General features: G+C 34.0%; 1 protein-coding gene, 1 non-coding gene and 1 pseudogene across 2 annotated transcripts; all 3 read left to right on the top strand.

Annotated features, from left to right (window-relative positions):
• The first annotated feature begins 2,942 nt into the window (after positions 1-2,942).
• Positions 2,943-5,743, top strand: LOC130727282 (probable xyloglucan endotransglucosylase/hydrolase protein 32). Its single transcript, XM_057578387.1, has 4 exons — positions 2,943-3,336; positions 3,431-3,531; positions 3,710-3,927; positions 4,808-5,743. The coding sequence occupies exons 1-4, from the start codon at positions 3,135-3,137 to the stop codon at positions 5,184-5,186; spliced, it is 900 nt and encodes a 299-aa protein (XP_057434370.1). The 5' UTR covers positions 2,943-3,134; the 3' UTR covers positions 5,187-5,743.
• Positions 5,744-6,449: 706 nt separating this feature from the next.
• TRNAY-GUA (transfer RNA tyrosine (anticodon GUA)) lies at positions 6,450-6,539 on the top strand. Its single transcript is given in 2 exon segments — positions 6,450-6,486; positions 6,504-6,539. It is a non-coding gene; the product is annotated as a tRNA-Tyr (tRNA).
• Positions 6,540-8,793: 2,254 nt separating this feature from the next.
• On the top strand, positions 8,794-11,198 carry LOC130727301 (cytochrome P450 93A3-like; annotated as a pseudogene).
• The last annotated feature ends 6,828 nt before the right edge of the window (positions 11,199-18,026 follow it).

The following is an 18,026-nucleotide window of genomic DNA, read 5'->3' as shown; positions in this document are numbered from 1 at the left end:
CAATAATGTGTCCTTAATTAAGGAACCAATCAATTAAATGAAAGAAAAGTTTTGAGCTGCAATGTCCAACCTAATGCACCTACTCCTATTTAACCTTGCAATGGATTTCCACTAATTGATCCCAGGTATTCCATGTACCAAGTGTGGTCTGTTTCAATCTATATAAGCTCTTTTTCTTGATTAATCATCTTAAGATCATGAGCCATCCATTGAATTCAAGGGTTATTTTATTCTGCGAATCAATTAATCAAGCGTGTGCCCCTTCACATCAATTAATCTTGAGGGACCACTAATGTATTGTAACTGACCCACTTCATTCATGAAGTTTCCAGAGGTTCAACCACACCATTACTCACTTAAGATTCATGAGTATTGACTATATCAGAATCTGGCCCACACTTCCTTTCACTGTAACTTTTTATTTGCTGAATTATTTATATTATTTTTGTACTTCATGTAGAATTATGCTTAGAAGCACAGAAAAATTGGGTTGGTCCTGCAACTATTTTCCTATTTGATAATTATGTAACGAAAATGTCTGCACTGTGAAAATAACATAGTATCAGTCTATCAGACTGCAGAGCCATGCAACCACAACTCACTTTTAATGAGCAACTTTACTTCCAAAAAAAAAAACGAGCAACATTTAACACTCCCACCACTTAGATCAACTGCCCATTAGAAATATAATTAATGATGTGCCTATTATTACCTTATAATAACCTAAACGTTTTAGAATAATTGGTTATTTACATGATATTAGACCCTTTATGTTAAGTGGCCTATAGTTTGACACTAGAAATAATACCCGTGCGTTGCACGGGTTTATTTACATTATTTTGTTTAATATAGTATAAAAATTGTTACAGTGTAATTAAATTTCTTTTGTATTCGTATTAAATTAATCTTAAAAACTTTGGTTGTAATATATTTTATTGATTTAGGTTCTCTGTTTTTAGATTTATTATTGTGGTTTCAATTGCAGAGGTGCTAATTTATCATATATCCGGTTGTAAACATTGATACTCAATTATTGTCCCCATATGTTATTCTATTTTTCAATCATAACTAATCTTTAAAAACCAATTTAATAATTTGAAAAATCCTTAAGTGAATTTAAAATATTTTAAATCAAGTAATAAGGTGTTAATATAAGTTATAATATCATATTTTTTTATACTTTTTTTAACTTGAAATAATTTTAACTTAAAAATTATAATAAGTTATAATTTTAGTATCGTAAAATATTATTCAGTAAATTTAAATTTATTCAACTTTTTTTATAATTATTTTTCTCTATTATGCTTCCTCAAGTTATTTTTACTTCTGTATAATAGATCAAAAATCATATTATTTTTTTTTTCAAATAATATACACATTCGATACAGTAATAATAATATCTTATAGAGACATTTTTTTTAATTTTCAACTATTTTTTCGATATTAATTATTAATAAATATTTTTTTATAAGTAATAAATAGTAATAAGTTTTATTTTTTATTTTTTTAAAATTTCTCAACTTATGATAATAATTAATAAGATTTATAATTATTATTAACAATAATGTAAAGAATATAAACAAAATATTATTAACAATCTATTATTGTCATTAATGTAAGGTAGTCAATTTCAATTATTATTATTTTTTAAAAATTCACCTCAAGTTGTAATGAATAATTAAAATTTAAATATTTCATTTTAAATAAGAGAAATTGAAAAGTTTTAAATTTTAATATTTACTTTTAAATATGAGAAATTGAAAAGTTTAACAATTAATAATTAATATAATTAATATAACGAATAATAAAGTTGATGTAGTTTTTATTTTAGTTTTCAATTTTTTTAATTAATTTTTTTAATTCAAAATAAATTTACTATTTTTTATGTATTTAATGTTATTTTTTCAAGTCTATTTTACATATATATATATATCATTTTTTTATTTTAAAAATATTTTATCCAAATTAATTATTAATAAATATTATTTTGTTTTTAATTTTGATTTTTTAAATTTGTTAAATGCAAAGCTCAAGTCAATTTTAAGTCCATGAATATTGTTATTTAATATAAGTAGTTGAATAGTTTTTTATAATATAAATTTTTTCAGTTTTTAATTTATTAAATTATTTATTTTTTAATGTATTTAATATAAAAGTATGTGAGCTTTTATGATTTAATGCATTTATTGCATGCAAAAAACACAAGTGTGCTTTACATATATATATATATTTGTTATCCTCATTATTTTAATAAAAAGTGAAATTTCAGCATATGGTAGGAAGCTTGTGCATTATTGTGTAGACTTCAAACCTAAGTGAACCGGTCGAACCGGCCGGTCCGGTCCAAGTCTGATAACACTGTCTTTATGATTAAATTAGTTTGACATTTGTTATCCTCATTATTTTAATAAAAAGTTGAATTTCAGCACATGGTAGGAAGCTTGTGCATTACTGTGTAGACTTCAAATTCAAGTGGACTATTGCGTGAGATCGATGACGTGTTAGCAATATAATCATTCATGTATTTATTACCAAGAGCTTAAGCTTTGAGGATAATTGGTTCTTGACACAGGTTCGAGTCTTTATGAATCCAATTGCATTAAATACTTGTCAGAGAAAGTTTTATCACTCTTGCTGGTCTTAGGAGACTCGAACATGATTGTCTCTTTGAAGAATACCAGGTTTTAACTAGAAAACATTTAAGACCCATCTACCCTCTTCTGCATGCCACATCTTTACTATGCTCTGCAACCAAGTTAAAAGGCTCTCTGTCATTAATAGTAAGAAGGAAAGTAGTTGCACTGGAAAAAGAGAATGGCATAATTTAAGTAAATCTGCATACTATAATTGAATATAATCCAACAATTTAAGACCATCCCTTTTGTCTGCAATGACCAATAATTAATTACTAATTTACTATTGCTATGCTTAAACTCCTAATCCCTCCTCAATTTCCTCATTTTCAAAATTAATTCTCTGGAGGGACCCACACCCACTGATTTTCTTATTTATATCAAACTTTCATAGGCACATTTCTTTGATCAGTCCCTCTCTTTCACTCTCACACACACCCTGCATTTAAACCCAGCCAGTAGTATCATACTTCTGCATTCAACTCACCTAACTTTTTCTTCATGGCTCTGATATTTCTCTTTGCTATTTTACTCTTTATGATGGCGCCTTCAAGCAATGCCTATTGGCCACCTTCACCTGGCTACTGGCCAAGTTCAAAATTCAGGTCTACGAGCTTTAACAAAGGTTATAGAAACCTTTGGGGCCCTTCACACCAAAGACTAGATCAAAATGCATTAACAATTTGGCTTGACAGGACCTCAGGTCTGAATCTGATTTGTTTCAATTCACTTTAAACTCTTCATCTATTTGCTATGTATCATTGAAAATTTAACATAATTTTGTTTCTTGTTTTCAGGAAGCGGCTTCAAATCGGTTCGCCCATTTCGATCCGGGTACTTTGGTGCTTCTATTAAGCTCCATCCTGGGTATACTGCAGGAGTTATAACAGCTTTTTATGTAAGAAATGATCTAATGATTTGATAAAAGGATAAGAATTCGTTTGAAACTCTAATAAGCTCCAGTGAGTCTGTATCCAAACAGGCTTTTAAGTTGAATGGTGGAAACTTACACATTCACATTTTGTTCAAGTTTGGTGCCTAATTGATTGCTAATTATTTTGATGAATGCATGGCAGCTTTCGAACAATGAAGCGCATCCGGGTTTCCATGATGAAGTGGACATTGAGTTTCTGGGGACTACATTTGGAAAGCCTTATACTTTGCAAACCAATGTTTATATAAGAGGGAGTGGTGATGGGAAAATTATAGGCAGAGAGATGAAGTTCCACCTCTGGTTTGATCCTACCAGACATTTTCATCACTATGCTATTCTTTGGAGTCCTAATGAAATAATGTAAGTTACTTGCAATTTTCACAGTATAATTGACCTTGTGTGATTGAATTGGGTAAATTGTTTTACAGCATGTTTGGATCCGCTTCTCTTTTCACATAGTCAATTATATGAAACTCAAAAGCTGCTCACAGAAACTTCTCCTCATAAATTGTCAACTGTAGGAAGATTTTAAAACATACAATAGTTCATAAAAAGCAGACCAGAGACAAGTTTCTTTCTGCTGGAGCAGATACAGAAAAAATAAAAATAAGCAATAGTGTAAACTTGGGCTCCATGTAATGTGGTATTGATTTGATTGGTTCTTAGGAATAGGTACTACAGATTAGGCACAACTGGCAGATATTTTGGGAGATGAAAAGGAAAGAACTTCATTTTTTCTGAAATTAAGGAGAAAAGCAAAAGAGGCATATTTGACAAGGTTAATCATATAAAATCAAGATCACATGCATAGCAGAGAAAATGTGATAATAGAAGTGCAGGTTAAAGGAAAACAAAATTGACTATTTATAACAAATGAAAAGTAACATTAATATAGTGATCTAGTTGTTGCTTTTCACACCAAATAACATAAGTTATAATACCATCCGCTGGTTGGGTCAAGTAGTACATGTTTAAGTTTCTTAAACAATGTTTTAAGTCTAAGTCTTGTAAATAGAAAAAACAACGACCGAGAGAGATAGCTCTATGATAATATGAATATTCAAGACTCGAATAGTATTGACCGGAGGATAAATGTAGATTGAAAAAATACTAAGTAATTTAAAAAATTAGTTTTCCTACTGTAACCAAAAAAAAAAAATACAGTTGCAACTAAATGCAAAGTTTTTTATTAATTGGTTTGTATATTTGCTTTTACTGACATTATTAACCAATGTTTTAGATTCCTAGTGGATGATGTGCCCATAAGGAGGTACCCAAGGAAGAGTGCTGCAACATTTCCACTGAGGCCAATGTGGGTTTATGGTTCCATATGGGATGCATCATCATGGGCAACAGAAGATGGAAAGTACAAAGCTGATTACAGATACCAACCCTTTGTTGCAAGGTACACTAACTTCAAGGCTGGTGGTTGCTCAGCCTATGCCCCTCGGTGGTGCCACCCAGTCTCAGCCTCACCCTACAAGTCTGGTGGGTTGACCAGACAGCAACACTGGGCAATGAGATGGGTGCAGAGACACCACATGGTTTATAACTATTGCCAAGATCCCAAAAGAGACCACAGATTAACACCTGAGTGTTGGAGATCAGGGAATAACTAAATTTAAGCAGTTAAGAAATCTAGGCCGTTGATTAAGATCTGACGGCTCAAATTTTAAACTTATTTTCGCCTTCTCAATGTTCTTGAAATATATGAGTCAACGAATCTTTGATCAAACTGCTTGAATGCAGGATTGGCTTGAGGAAGAGAAGTGAATCAATAAAATGGGGATGGTTTGTGTCCCCAAATACTATGCTAGTATGATTTGTTTTGTTGTTACCTTTCAGAAGGTTTTTTCGTTTTTATGGGCCCTTGATTGACAGCAACATTGATGCAATTGTATGGATTGAGTGTCCAAGGGTCCTCCTAGACACAAGAAAATGGGAGCATTGTGTGGATATTTTACTGCTTATGTTAATTTCTCTTTTGAATTAGAACAAGGCAAAAAGAAAAAATGTAGAGAGAGAAGAATAATATCAATGTTGAGTGAAAGGCCAGGAAATAATGGATCAGAGTGAATGATAGCACTATTGAGTGCGAATATTAAAAGCACAGTACTCTTCAATTTTGTAATGTTGTCATTTTAATGATGAAAATGAATTTTCTCTTTTGAGTTAACTGTCAAATGTGTTCATATTCATTTCTTTTTCAGTTAACTTGTTTGGGAAAGAAACCAACAGAGGGAAATGTCACTTAAACACAGGAATTAATTAAAAGTGTCCGTAGTTCTGGAACTTGCAAAAAAAATTAATGTAGCTTTTCCAATCAAATGATTTTTTACCATGAGGTTGCCATCAACATCTCTAACCACAAACCCAATTGCAAAGTTTGAACATCATCTTTGGAGGCCTTTCAATTGGTGCATGTGAGAAGCAGATTTGCAACTATACAGTAGATTTCATGACTAAGTTTGCTTTTAGTATTCCTTTATGTGTTTGATTTGAGGATTGTTTATAGAGCTAGATTCTACTTTTTTTTTTTTGACAAATTTAGATGAGTTCATGGCATTCACGGTCGATAATAATGACTAATATTCATTTTTTTGGTACATCGAAAAACAATGACTAATGAGGATCGAACTCTCAATCTTATGGTTAAGAGACGAAGTGAGCTATCCAATACGTCACACACTCTGTGGTTAGCTAGATTCTTTTTTGTTGAATGACTTGTATGCTCATGTTTCCGATTTGGAATGAAAGCCATATTTACAGTAAACAAAGTTACTATATGTGGCCTTATGAGAAGTCAAATCCTATAACTTTTGGGTGAAACGCTGAAAAGTAAATTAATATTATATATAAACAAGTGAGAAAAATATCACAAACCGACCTTAGCTCAGTTGGTAGAGCGGAGGACTGTAGTGGGTTTCCAGCAGATAATCCTTAAGTCACTGGTTCGAATCCGGTAGGTCGGAAATTTTTGGATTTATTTTAACTTTTTTAATCTTCTTTATCACCATTTCTTTTCCTCATCACCATTTCAATTCTTAATGAAAAAAAAAAAAAGAAGAAACTTTTATCATAACTGTATTCAACCTGAATTGTAGTGTTTACGGATTTGAAAAGAAAACAAATTTTAGTTCTTAATATATATGTATCATTTATCAATTTAGTCATTCAAAAATAAATTTTATGAATTAAATTCTTTTCTAAAAAACTCAACTTCTAATTCACTCTCATTTCAAAAAAAAAAGTTCTTCACTGATTTAATATTAATATTCTTAAAATTGGACTGATGGTTGAACCATTTAAGATGCTAATTCAAAATTTAAAGATTCAATCGTGATTATACCGTTAGTAAATAAAAATATTTTTTGATTATATAATATATTGAAACTACTAGAAAATATATATAATTAATATCATAACCTCATAACATATGTTTCAAAAAAAAAAAACTCTTAACATAAAAACTAATTTTTTTATGTAAAATAAAAACACTAAAAATAAAAGTTACACATCATTTATAAGTTAAAACGTTGACTACCAATGATAAAAAGGAATAATGTTACTCACACACCTCTCTTTTGAGGTGTGTGAGGTGGAATGATGAGAGAGATAGGAAGAAAAGAAAAAGTAAAGGAGAGAAAGTATGAGATGTGATAGATGGTAAGAGGAGAGAGATAGAAACAAAAAGAGGTGGAAATGAAGTGTTTTAAAAATGAGGTGTGTATATATCATTACTCGATAAAAAGTTGTCGATAATGACTAATTAAGTATCGTTGGTAATACTAAACACAAACGATTAGAATCTATCGGTAGTAATTACCGAGAGCCATATGTGAAGTCATTGGTAATTTACTAATAATCTAAGTCGTCAGTAATTTCGTTGGATTAATGAACGAAAAAAACTGATTCTGTTAGGGATGAATTCGATCCTCATTCACCTAAATCTCGTATTCTTTTCTATATTTCCAATGCACTACAAAATAACGAATTTGAATCCTCTCAATCAAATTTTCACTTAATCCCACATTTGAACCGTTATTTGTCAAAATTTTGGTTTAAACTCCACTCATAATTCATGGTTTAAACTCCACTCAAAAAAATCTAACAATCTAAAAAATTCATGGTTTAAACTCCACTCATAATTCCGAGCCAGTTATTTGTCAAAATTTTGTACACCATTTGATTTTAAATAAATTGTTCTTATGTGAGATCAAAAGAGAATCTAATTGAGATGATTGAATTCCACAATTGGTGTCATAAAAAAACACCCAATCAAACCACAACCGGTGGCACAAGTGGTGAATGTGCATTTCCTTAAGGGATTTCGCCTAGGCTCCTGGCCCGGGTTCGATCCCCTCTGAGGTAAACAATAATACCTTTGTGGTCAGGGACATCACTACCGTATCCCAAGCCAGATTAGTCACGTGGAGCCGCTTTCCCCCGTGGAGACTTGTGTTCAAAGGAAAAAAAACACCCAATCACTCATCCTCTTTGTTTACAAGTCCTTTTCTATTTTCCCTTTTCTCTTCTTAATGTTCAATCTTTTCAATCCTTCGATCTTTGAGCAACTTGGCTCTTAAAGAACATTTTCATACAGTTCTTGATAAAATTTGGAATTACACTTAAATGCTTTCTATAAAACGAACCCAAAAGTATTTGAATTCAATCTTGAAATTACTCGTGGATATCTATTTATTTACCAAAATTAGCTTAAATAAGTCTGCTTTAATTAAATTTTGGGTTAAATAAGTTTTTTATCCCTAGAATATATCCCGCTTTTGTTTTTATCCATTGCAAAAAATTGTGTTTTTTGTTCCTCCAAAATTACTAGTTTTGTTTCTAATCCTTGACTTAAATTTTTCATCCAACTTCGACAGACCTGACATGAAATTTTAAATAAGTTTTTGATCCCTGGAATGTACCTCATTTGCATTCTAGTCCTTCAATTTGAGAGAGAGAGAGAGAGTGAGTTGCGTCCGTTTTTTAAAATTTAATTAACTTTATGTGTATTTTAATGTAATCTCAAACTTAGAAGTAAAAATCAGGTTGGTTAATCTCTAAGTCTAATTTACGTGGAGGAAAAATAGTAGTTACATTTGGAGGCTAATTTGCCAAATTCTTGTAGTGTTCTAGGGATTGCAAACTTATTTAAAAATACCACATGTTAGATCCATGTGGACTTCATCAATGTTAGATGGAAAGTTTAGAGGATTTGTCATTAATTTAGATTGGCTAGCATTCACATCTCAATTAAATGTGGGAAAGATGGAAAGATATATTAATGAGGGCATAGCGTTTTCATGATCATCTTAACATTTCTTCACAAATAAACAATTCAGCCATGGCTGAAATTGAAGCCTACATCCAACTTCTCCTTGTGTGGATTCTCTCCACAATCACAGTGCGAGCCATAGTCATACTCACCCGAAAGCATATCAACAAGAATCCTCTTCCACCAAGCCCTTTAGCACTACCTTCACCTCCTTTCCCGTTTACCTGATCACCAGAAATTTCAAAATCTCTCAACTCGCTATGGGCCCATCATGCAAATCTTCCTAGGCTCTCGCCCTTGTGTGGTGGTGTCCACTCCAGAAATCGCCAAGGAGTTTCTCAAAACCAATGAAGCCTCCTTCTCCGACCGGTTCGTCGGGGCCGGAATTCACTACTTATCATACGGCTCGAAGGGCTTCCTGTTCGCGCCGTACGGCGAGCAGTGGAAGTTTATGAAGAAGCTCTGCGTGTCAGAGCTTCTCGGCAGCCGGACGCTTAACCTTCTCCTTCCGGTGAGGCGACAGGAGACACTGCGGTTCCTGAAGCTTCTCCGGAGAAAAGGGGAAGCGGGCGAGACTGTCGATGTTGGCGGCGAGCTCATCACTCTAATCAACAGTGTCATCACAAGGATGATCATGGGAAGAACGGCGTGTTGTTCTGATCATAATGATGTTATTGAAGATTTGGAAGTGGAGAAAATCAGGAAGATGGTGACAGACACTGCAGAGTTCTTGGGGAAGTTTGATCCTTCGGATTTTATCTGGTTTTGGAAGTATTTGAATTTGCAGGGAATGAGCAAAAGAGTTATGGAGATTCATGACAGGTTTGACAACATGATGGAGAGGATGATGCAGGAGAATGAAGATGAGAGGAAGAAAAGGAAGGAAAAGGGTGAAGAAGGTTCTGATCAGATTAGGAATCTGCTTGATATTTTGTTGGAAATTCATGAGAATGAGAGCTCTAAGACAAAATTGACCAGAGAAAACATCAAGGCTTTCATCAAGGTAAGCAACCAAGTCTATTAACCTCTACTATTTACAGATTATTTGAGTTCTCTGACCGTTTGGAACTGGAAAATAAATAGGGATCTACTTGATATTTATCTATGATTTCTTTCCAATAATACATACTAGAGTTCGACACCTATATTGCCTAAGGTTAATCAGATTATATATGATGGTAATGATGCTTAGTACTTTGTTGTTTGACCATGAGTCTATGTGAAAAGAGTCAAAAACTCTCGCTCGGAGAGAGTCTATGTGAAAAGAACCATCTTATCTAATCATTCTAATTAGGTGCTTGCTACGATACCACAACACTTGTGTGGGTATGATACACGAAAAGGTTGTGGACCAATCACATCCTCCGTATTTAAAAAGAAAAAAATGAAAATATAAATTATTTTTGTTGTGAACCAATCACATCCTTCATGTATGATACATTGTGGGTATCATAGAAACCACCTTCTAATTATAATTCTAAAATAAGTATAAATATGGGTTTAGTCCCTGAAAACATAGTAAATGTTAGTTTTAGTTTCCTAAAAATATTTATTAATTTTTAATCCTTGAAAATATAAATAGTTATTTGTTTTAGTACTTGTTGTTAAGTTTTGGCTCATCAAATATGGAATGCAGGACTTATTATTTGCAGGAACAGACACATCTGCTAAAACTATAGAATGGGCTTTAGCTGAGTTAATCAACCACCCACATGTGATGGAGAAAGCAAGACAAGAGATTGATTCACTAACAGGAAATAACAGATTAATAGAAGAGTCAGATCTTCCTAATCTTCCTTACTTGCGAGCTATCGTTAAAGAAACACTAAGGATTCACCCCGCAGTGCCAATAATAATGAGGGAATCATCTGAAAGGTCTTATGTTTGTGGCTATGAGATTCCAAAAAAGACCTTGCTATTTGTTAATTTGTGGTCCATGGGTAGGGACCCTAACCTGTGGGAGAACCCACTTGAGTTCAGGCCAGAGAGGTTTAAGGATGAAGAGTGCAATTCAGATTTGAGGGGACAAAATTTCCAACTAATGCCATTTGGAACTGGAAGAAGGGTTTGTCCTGGATCCTCACTAGCACTTCAGATTGTACCTACTAATCTTGCTGCTATGATTCAGTGTTTTGAATGGAAGGTTGACAGTGAAGGAAACAATGGCAGCGACAAAGTTAGCATGGAAGAGAAGCCATCCATATCCCTTCATAGGGCTCATCCTCTTATTTGTGTACCTGTGCCTCGCTTTAATTGTTTGGTTGATTGAGCATGTAATAAAATGCGTATATAAGCTCTTCATCTTGTTATTATCATTGCGTCTATATGTAATAAAATGTTATAGACTTATTTGTATTTATTTCATCAATAATGGTTGTTCATACTTTGCATTAGGGGAGATAGAAAAAAAAATAAGAAATATGATAGATGATTTAATAGGAAAAAGAGATAAGAATGACGATTGGAGTGTAGTGATGGTTCTCATTTGTTAAACGATAAAGAGAAGAAAAAGATATAAGACCTAAAAAATTTACTCTAAGGTTGAACAATGGAATTAAGGTTAAGTTTCAAAATTTAAAAGTTTGAGAGAAAGAGTGGCGTCCCGAAGCAGGGTGAAGGTGCGGTGCCCACCGCTCTCACCCTGCCGATAACTCTGGCCAGTTGAGGTTGATCCTTCTTCTCGTAACACAGTTGCGACACACATAACGGGTTGTCTATGAATCGCTCTACCAGTCTGCTTTTGTCTCTTCAACGAACCGCGGTGCCCACTATGGGTGGGCCGCGGACCGTTTTGTTTCTCCCATTTTAGTTTTTTCGACTTTCCTCATACTGCATCCTCTCTTCTTTTGATTTTTCCTTCCCTTTCCCTATACAAGGTGAACAAAATCTCACACAAAACTAGTTAAATCGTCAAGAAATTAAAAACGAAAAATACTAAATACTAAATATGTATGAAATAAATGTGGGTTGCCTCCCTCGAAACGCTTGTCTTATGTCAATGAGCCCATCAAAATGGATCATGTTTCTTTCTCCGATCATGACAATGTGGAGGAACGTAAGGGGTTAAAATTCTCCCCTTTATTTGCGTCTTCTTCCTTCTCCGCTTCTTCTTCTTCTTCTTCTTCTTCTATGGAATGAGGATGAGGTGTCCTCTTCTTCTTAACTCTTTTACATAATGATTTCTCTAGTTGGATACCCTTTTCTACCTCTATTACCTCTATATCTAAAGATTCGTCCCTTCATAAGCTTTCCTTAAAAGGTAGATGGTAAATAGATTTCACATAATTAAAGGTTAGTTTGTCATCATGTATAACATAAATCTTACCCTTACCAACATCGATTACAACACCAATAGTGGCCGAAGCACGAACTCAAACACAGACACGGAACACGAACACAGGCGGGAACGACAATACGACTATAATTCAAAAAGTAGGATACACGGACACAACTTATATATACATATTAAAAAATAAGATATTATATTTATTTTTTTTCAAAAAGCAACAAGATATATGTTCATAAAATTAGGAAAAAAACATTAAACAAGTTAAAGTGTATATATAACCTTCCCAAAGTAAAACACAAGTTAATTAATCTTTTTACTATGAAAAACTTAAAACTTTAATCTTAAGTCAATGAGCTTTACAAAAAAAAAAAAAAAAAACCTAAAAAGCCTCATTTTGCAAGTTCAGCACTTTTTTCCATAAAAAAAAAGAGTTAATCTATCTAGCTAGTGGTTTTTCTCCTCCTTCTTGACCATCATCATCATTGAAAAACATAGCCTCTAAAAAAAAGAGTTAATCTATCTAGTGGCATTCTCCTCCTTCTAAGAGAGTTAAATTATCTAGTTAATCTCATTTTTATTTCAAAAAATATGATTTAACTTAAATATAAAAATTAAAATGAATTAAAATGAATAACACTAAAAGTGTCCCTTAATCAACAAAGGTATGTGTCGACTCATTGCGTAAGTTGTGTCCCAATTGTGCATGAACTGCAATTTTTTATTTTTTTAATTTGGACACTTCTCACACGTGTCGGACACGTGTCGCGTGTCGTTGTCGTGTCCGCGTGTCCTACATGCGGACACGACCCTCTTTAGGTGTGTCCATGCTTCATAGGTGGCAAATAGGACAATAAAATCTACGAACACAATGTGCTTTTCAATTTTTAAAGGTATACCCAGTAGCATGCCTACTAGTTTATGGAAAAAAAGCACCCGCCATTTGCAGAGTAGCTTGTTTTGGTTCTATCCTTGATATTTTCAAATCTTTACAAATTCTCAGTGGCACACATAAGCACCATGGTCACACAGAAATTTAGGGAATTTCAATAGGCCAATACTAAAAGTCACAAACATACACCTAAGATCACCTAGTTTTGGAAGAAAAATATTTTTCAATGCATTTCTACGTACATGTTTCAGCTAGAAATTCCATCTCACTTTAGGAGAGATGTCTGAAGTTATTCTTTAAGATCCCAATGCGGTCACTTTGCTTTTATTTTTCAGTTTTCCCCCTCTTTTTCATTGCTTTCGTTACCGTGTTCTCACCTTCATTCTCAATTTCAGAACTATGGCATTTACTCACAACATGATTAATTGATTATGAGTGTTTTCATAGCTAGGCTAACAAGGGAGGAGATTTGGTTGGATAACTTAGCTACTTGGATTTAAATCATGTTTTATTGAACCTGGTTTTGATATATCCTAGCAGCTAGTTGTTCGATCCTTCGGCCTTAAGCCTAGTGATAGGAAGCTAATTCATATCAAGTAAGAACACTAAGAACCCTAAGCTAAAGCTAAGAAAATAAAGAGAAAGATAAAATGCTTCAATTTTCTTGTTATCCATTCAAGAGTAAAAGATATAATTTATAGCTAAACATAATTCTCTAGATGACCAACAAGTGACATCATCCTAGTAAAGAGAATATACTAGAAGTTGACATGCACCTAATAAAAGTTTGGACATTAAACCTATTATAATAAACTATAGATAATAAAAGATAAAGTGCATAAGACCCAATAACCATAGGCCCATCGGAATGAGCCTCCTACCACCTAGTTTCTACTCTAGTTATTATTTTATCCATTTGATCAAATTTATTCATTACATACTTCAAACTTAGACAAAGTTACACGTAGTGAACTTATGGAGGGTTCATCATTCTTGTGGTATTATCACTTCTCAAACCAAGCAAAATGAGACCAAGTAGTATCTGTGTTAACTAGTGTGTTAGCTAGACAACCTGAGACCACATCTAGTTTTTTTTTTTGATAGGCAATACAAATATATTGAATAGAAGTACAAGGGGTACTTCATCCCAATACAAAAAGAAGAAGAAAAAAGAAGGGGAAGAAAGGCAACAGAACTGCTAAAAAGAACAAAAGCGAAAGGCCTACGAATGAAAAAACTACCCACCTAACGCCTCCAAGAAAAAAGACTTGACAAAACAGGCCTCGTTAAAACCCTGATAGGACAAAACCCCCAAGGGAAAACCTAACAGGGAAAAAGAGTACCGATTTTGAAAAGTCAAGAAGAAGATTTCAAAGAGGCTTACAAAGAAAACTAAGAACCCACCCCAAACCCAATGATCTCGAATAGCTGAAGAAAAATTCACTGAGCCAAAAACCAACCACTTCCCAAACACCTCCAAAGAAGGCCGACCAAAAAACATAATATATAACTTGTAACACCCCATTTTTTGTTATTAGGTTATTTATTATTTTATTTTAATTAGTATTATGGTATATGGTAATTAAGTGATTTTGTTAGATAACTAAGTGATTATGTGATATAGATAAATAAGGTTTTAGGGTTTAGTGTGAGTAATTGAGAGTGTGGCCCATTGTATGGCTATTTAAGGGTTAGGAGTGAAATAGAAAGAAAGAAAAGAAAAAAAATAAGGATTAGAAGAGAAGCAGAACAAGAAACACGTGAAAGCAGAGAAGGAGAGGAGAAAAGAGGAGAAAACTTAGAACTGATCTACAAGAGGTAAGGGTTTGAATTCATGTTTTATGGATTGGTATGATAGTGGATAATGATAGAAAGCATGATTTAGGAACCCTAGGTTGCAAAAATTCCCAAATTGAAATAGTTAGGGTTTGGTTTTTAGATGATTTTGGGGGTAGATGATAGGCTTGCATGATGCGCAGAAATTTACGTTCTCTTGTACCCTTTTTCGTGCTATGTTAATGGCCGAATTTGAAGAAGTAGTCTTCACAAAAGTTGTAGGTTTTTCTGTTACGAAACTTTTGCCACTGGTTTCACGTCATTCCGACGTCTGTAGCTCGAGTTATGTGTATTTTAGTGAGTATAGGTTAAGCTGTCCAGTTTCTTACGAACTGCGGTTAGTGTACGATTTTTCCTGATTTTTGTACTTCGAATTGTGACTTAAAAATTTATAGAGGTTTACAAAACGTGTATACGGAACCATGATAAAAATATTAGATTTTTCTGAGTATATTTGATAATTTACATCTGTTTAATAGTTCATTAGATGTGTGGTGCGCGCACATGGCGAGTTGCGCAGGAAGATGTCGCAAGATGTCGCGACATGGCGAGTTGCGTAGGGAGATGTCGTGAGATGTCGCGACATGGCGAGTTATTCAGCGACATGGCGAGTTGCGTAGGGAGATGTCGTGAGATGTCGCGACATGGCGAGTTGTGCAGTGAGATGTCGCGAGATGGCGAGCATGAGCATGTCACGAGTTTTTTGGGAAAATTTAGAGAGAAATCCAGTCTTTAGGAAATAGTTGCAGAACCTGTTATATATGAATTATATTTAATTTACATCTATTTTTAATAATCATTATATGATGTTGTTTCTGAATTGATGTTATGTTTGAGATGCTAAGTTGTTGTGATTGCAAGTTGTATAATTGATAACATGTAATATGTGTTTTGTGCAACTGGTGATGAATATGCTAAAATAATTAGGACTTGGAGATGGTCTGAATATGCATATGTTAGTTGAGTTTTGCACAATACACTGCATAGTTGTCAAGAGGCAATGTTTGCTAGTTCTCGTGGAGGCTAGTGACTTGTCCCAAAACTGGAGTGGTTTTGAAGCCTAGAGCGAGGGCTTTATTGGTGGTTATCTGTCTGGAGTGGACGCGGTGATACCGCTAAGGATAACAACTTTGGTACCAAAGGCATTTGCACGGGTCTCACTTGAGTCATATGTGTTATGGTGATATTTTTGGAGAGATTTGATGTGGTGGTAATTAGAGACTATTATATATGTTCTAATTGAGCTATAATTTATGGAGTATTTGCCATAACTGTGAACTTGATTAATTATGTTAAAATTACATAATTTATTATTTGTTAGTGAATGTGAGTAATTTATGTGGAGCATAGATAAGCTTTTACATTATTTATTATTATGCTTATCCATATGATATGAGTTCTCACCCTTCTATTGGAATGATGTTCTATGCGACATCGCTCAGGTACCGAAGATAGTGGAGCTTCTCGCGAGGGTTAGTTGGAGGAGCTAGTCTTTCATTTACGGTTTAGTTAGGGGAGTCATGCTCTGTTATGTAACACCGGGAAACATTTAGTTTTGTACCTTGATGTTAAGAGTTACCTATGAACTCTCTTTATGTTAAATTTTGGAGTTGAAATAAATTCGCTGTGCTATGCATATGATGTTGCGACATTAAAGTTGGAAAATTTATATATTTATTATGAGCATGACAGGTGTTTTGATTTATGTTTCTGGAGAATAAGTGTGACACCCTCTGTGTTATGCATTTTACTCTGATTTATGATATATTATTATGCGGGGTTTAGAGGGGTGTTACATAACTTCCAGCACTGATCACACTTTCATAGCCAAAAGCAAATGAAGCCTTCACAATATAGAAAGGAAGAAACAAGTCCAGGACCAAAAAAAAAAACGAAGAAACCAACTTGGAATGCAAATTGAAGCCAACTCCTCCATTACCAACAATCAAGTTCCAGCAACATTATTTATAATCAGCCCACAAATAGAAGCAACACAGGCCGAGAAGAACCCAAGCTTATAAAATATCAAAACAAGCAACAGGTTCGCGATGCCATTCTGGGATTGAGTACTGGAAATCTCTACATTTAGCTTTAAGCCAAAGCCACGCTTTTAATCTAACCAGATCAAAAATACCTTCAGCAGAAGTTTCCTCCCCTCTAAAAATCAAAGCATTCCTAGCAATCCATAAATGCCACACAACAGCAAGCCAAATAGAGGACAGTCCCACTCTTATACGTGGAGAAGCATTCCCAATAAATTGCAGAAGGTGATCCTTGGCCGAGTTAGGGAAAACAGCACACCCTCCAAGCCAGGCAATAACTCGAGACCACACGTTCCAAGCAACTGTACAAGAAAAAAATAGATGATCGACTGATTCAATATTGGAAACACAGAAAGAGCATGAAATGCTGGGTAAATGAATGTTCCTGCGAGAGAGGTTATCTCTTGTAGGTAAACGATTGCACAAAATTTTCCAACCCAAAGCCAAGGCATTTGATGGGGCACGGATTTTCCAAATAATTCTGAAAGAGAGATCCGCATCTTCGCCGGCGGAAATCGTCATAGAATCATATGCAGAACTGACAGAGAACAGCCCGTCACCCTCCTTGACCCATGATAAAGGTTTTTTCCTTGTGAGTACTGCTTTGGAACTAAACCCTTATGATTCAATCATAGCAAAGCAGATATGGGTTTATCGTCCTCAGGTATTGTGTGAACATTGGTTCCACGAGCTAAATATTGATTTGAGCAGATGAAAATATGTTTGATAAAATTATTTTTGTTGTTTTTGAATATAAATGAAAGCAGTAAAACAAAGTTTACGGAGGTAACAAAGAAGAACACATATTCATATTGCATTTTAACCTAATCCTCTAATTGTTTCCACTCAATCACTTCTGTAAAGGTACATTTCACTTATGATGCCGAGAGTTATCCACCTAACTATCCCTAGTCTAGGTGAATCTATCAGTTGGAATTCCTAGACGTAATCCCTTACCATCTAGAAAACCCAAAAAGAACACTAAAGCTCAAATTCTTTCTCAAAGACATTCCCAATGACCGATTCATCTTAAGACAAGGTACCCTAGGTTTGCGAATCTCCGTTGTCACTCCGGAAACTCCTGTTAAAACTCAGAACCACACCTGTCATGTGGAAGTCCACTAT

This window comes from Lotus japonicus, unplaced genomic scaffold, assembly GCF_012489685.1.
Source record: "Lotus japonicus ecotype B-129 unplaced genomic scaffold, LjGifu_v1.2 AP026985.1".
Taxonomy (NCBI): Eukaryota; Viridiplantae; Streptophyta; class Magnoliopsida; order Fabales; family Fabaceae; genus Lotus; species Lotus japonicus.
The sequence above is the reverse complement of the archived record's forward strand: the minus strand, read 5'-3'. Positions and strand labels throughout refer to the sequence as shown.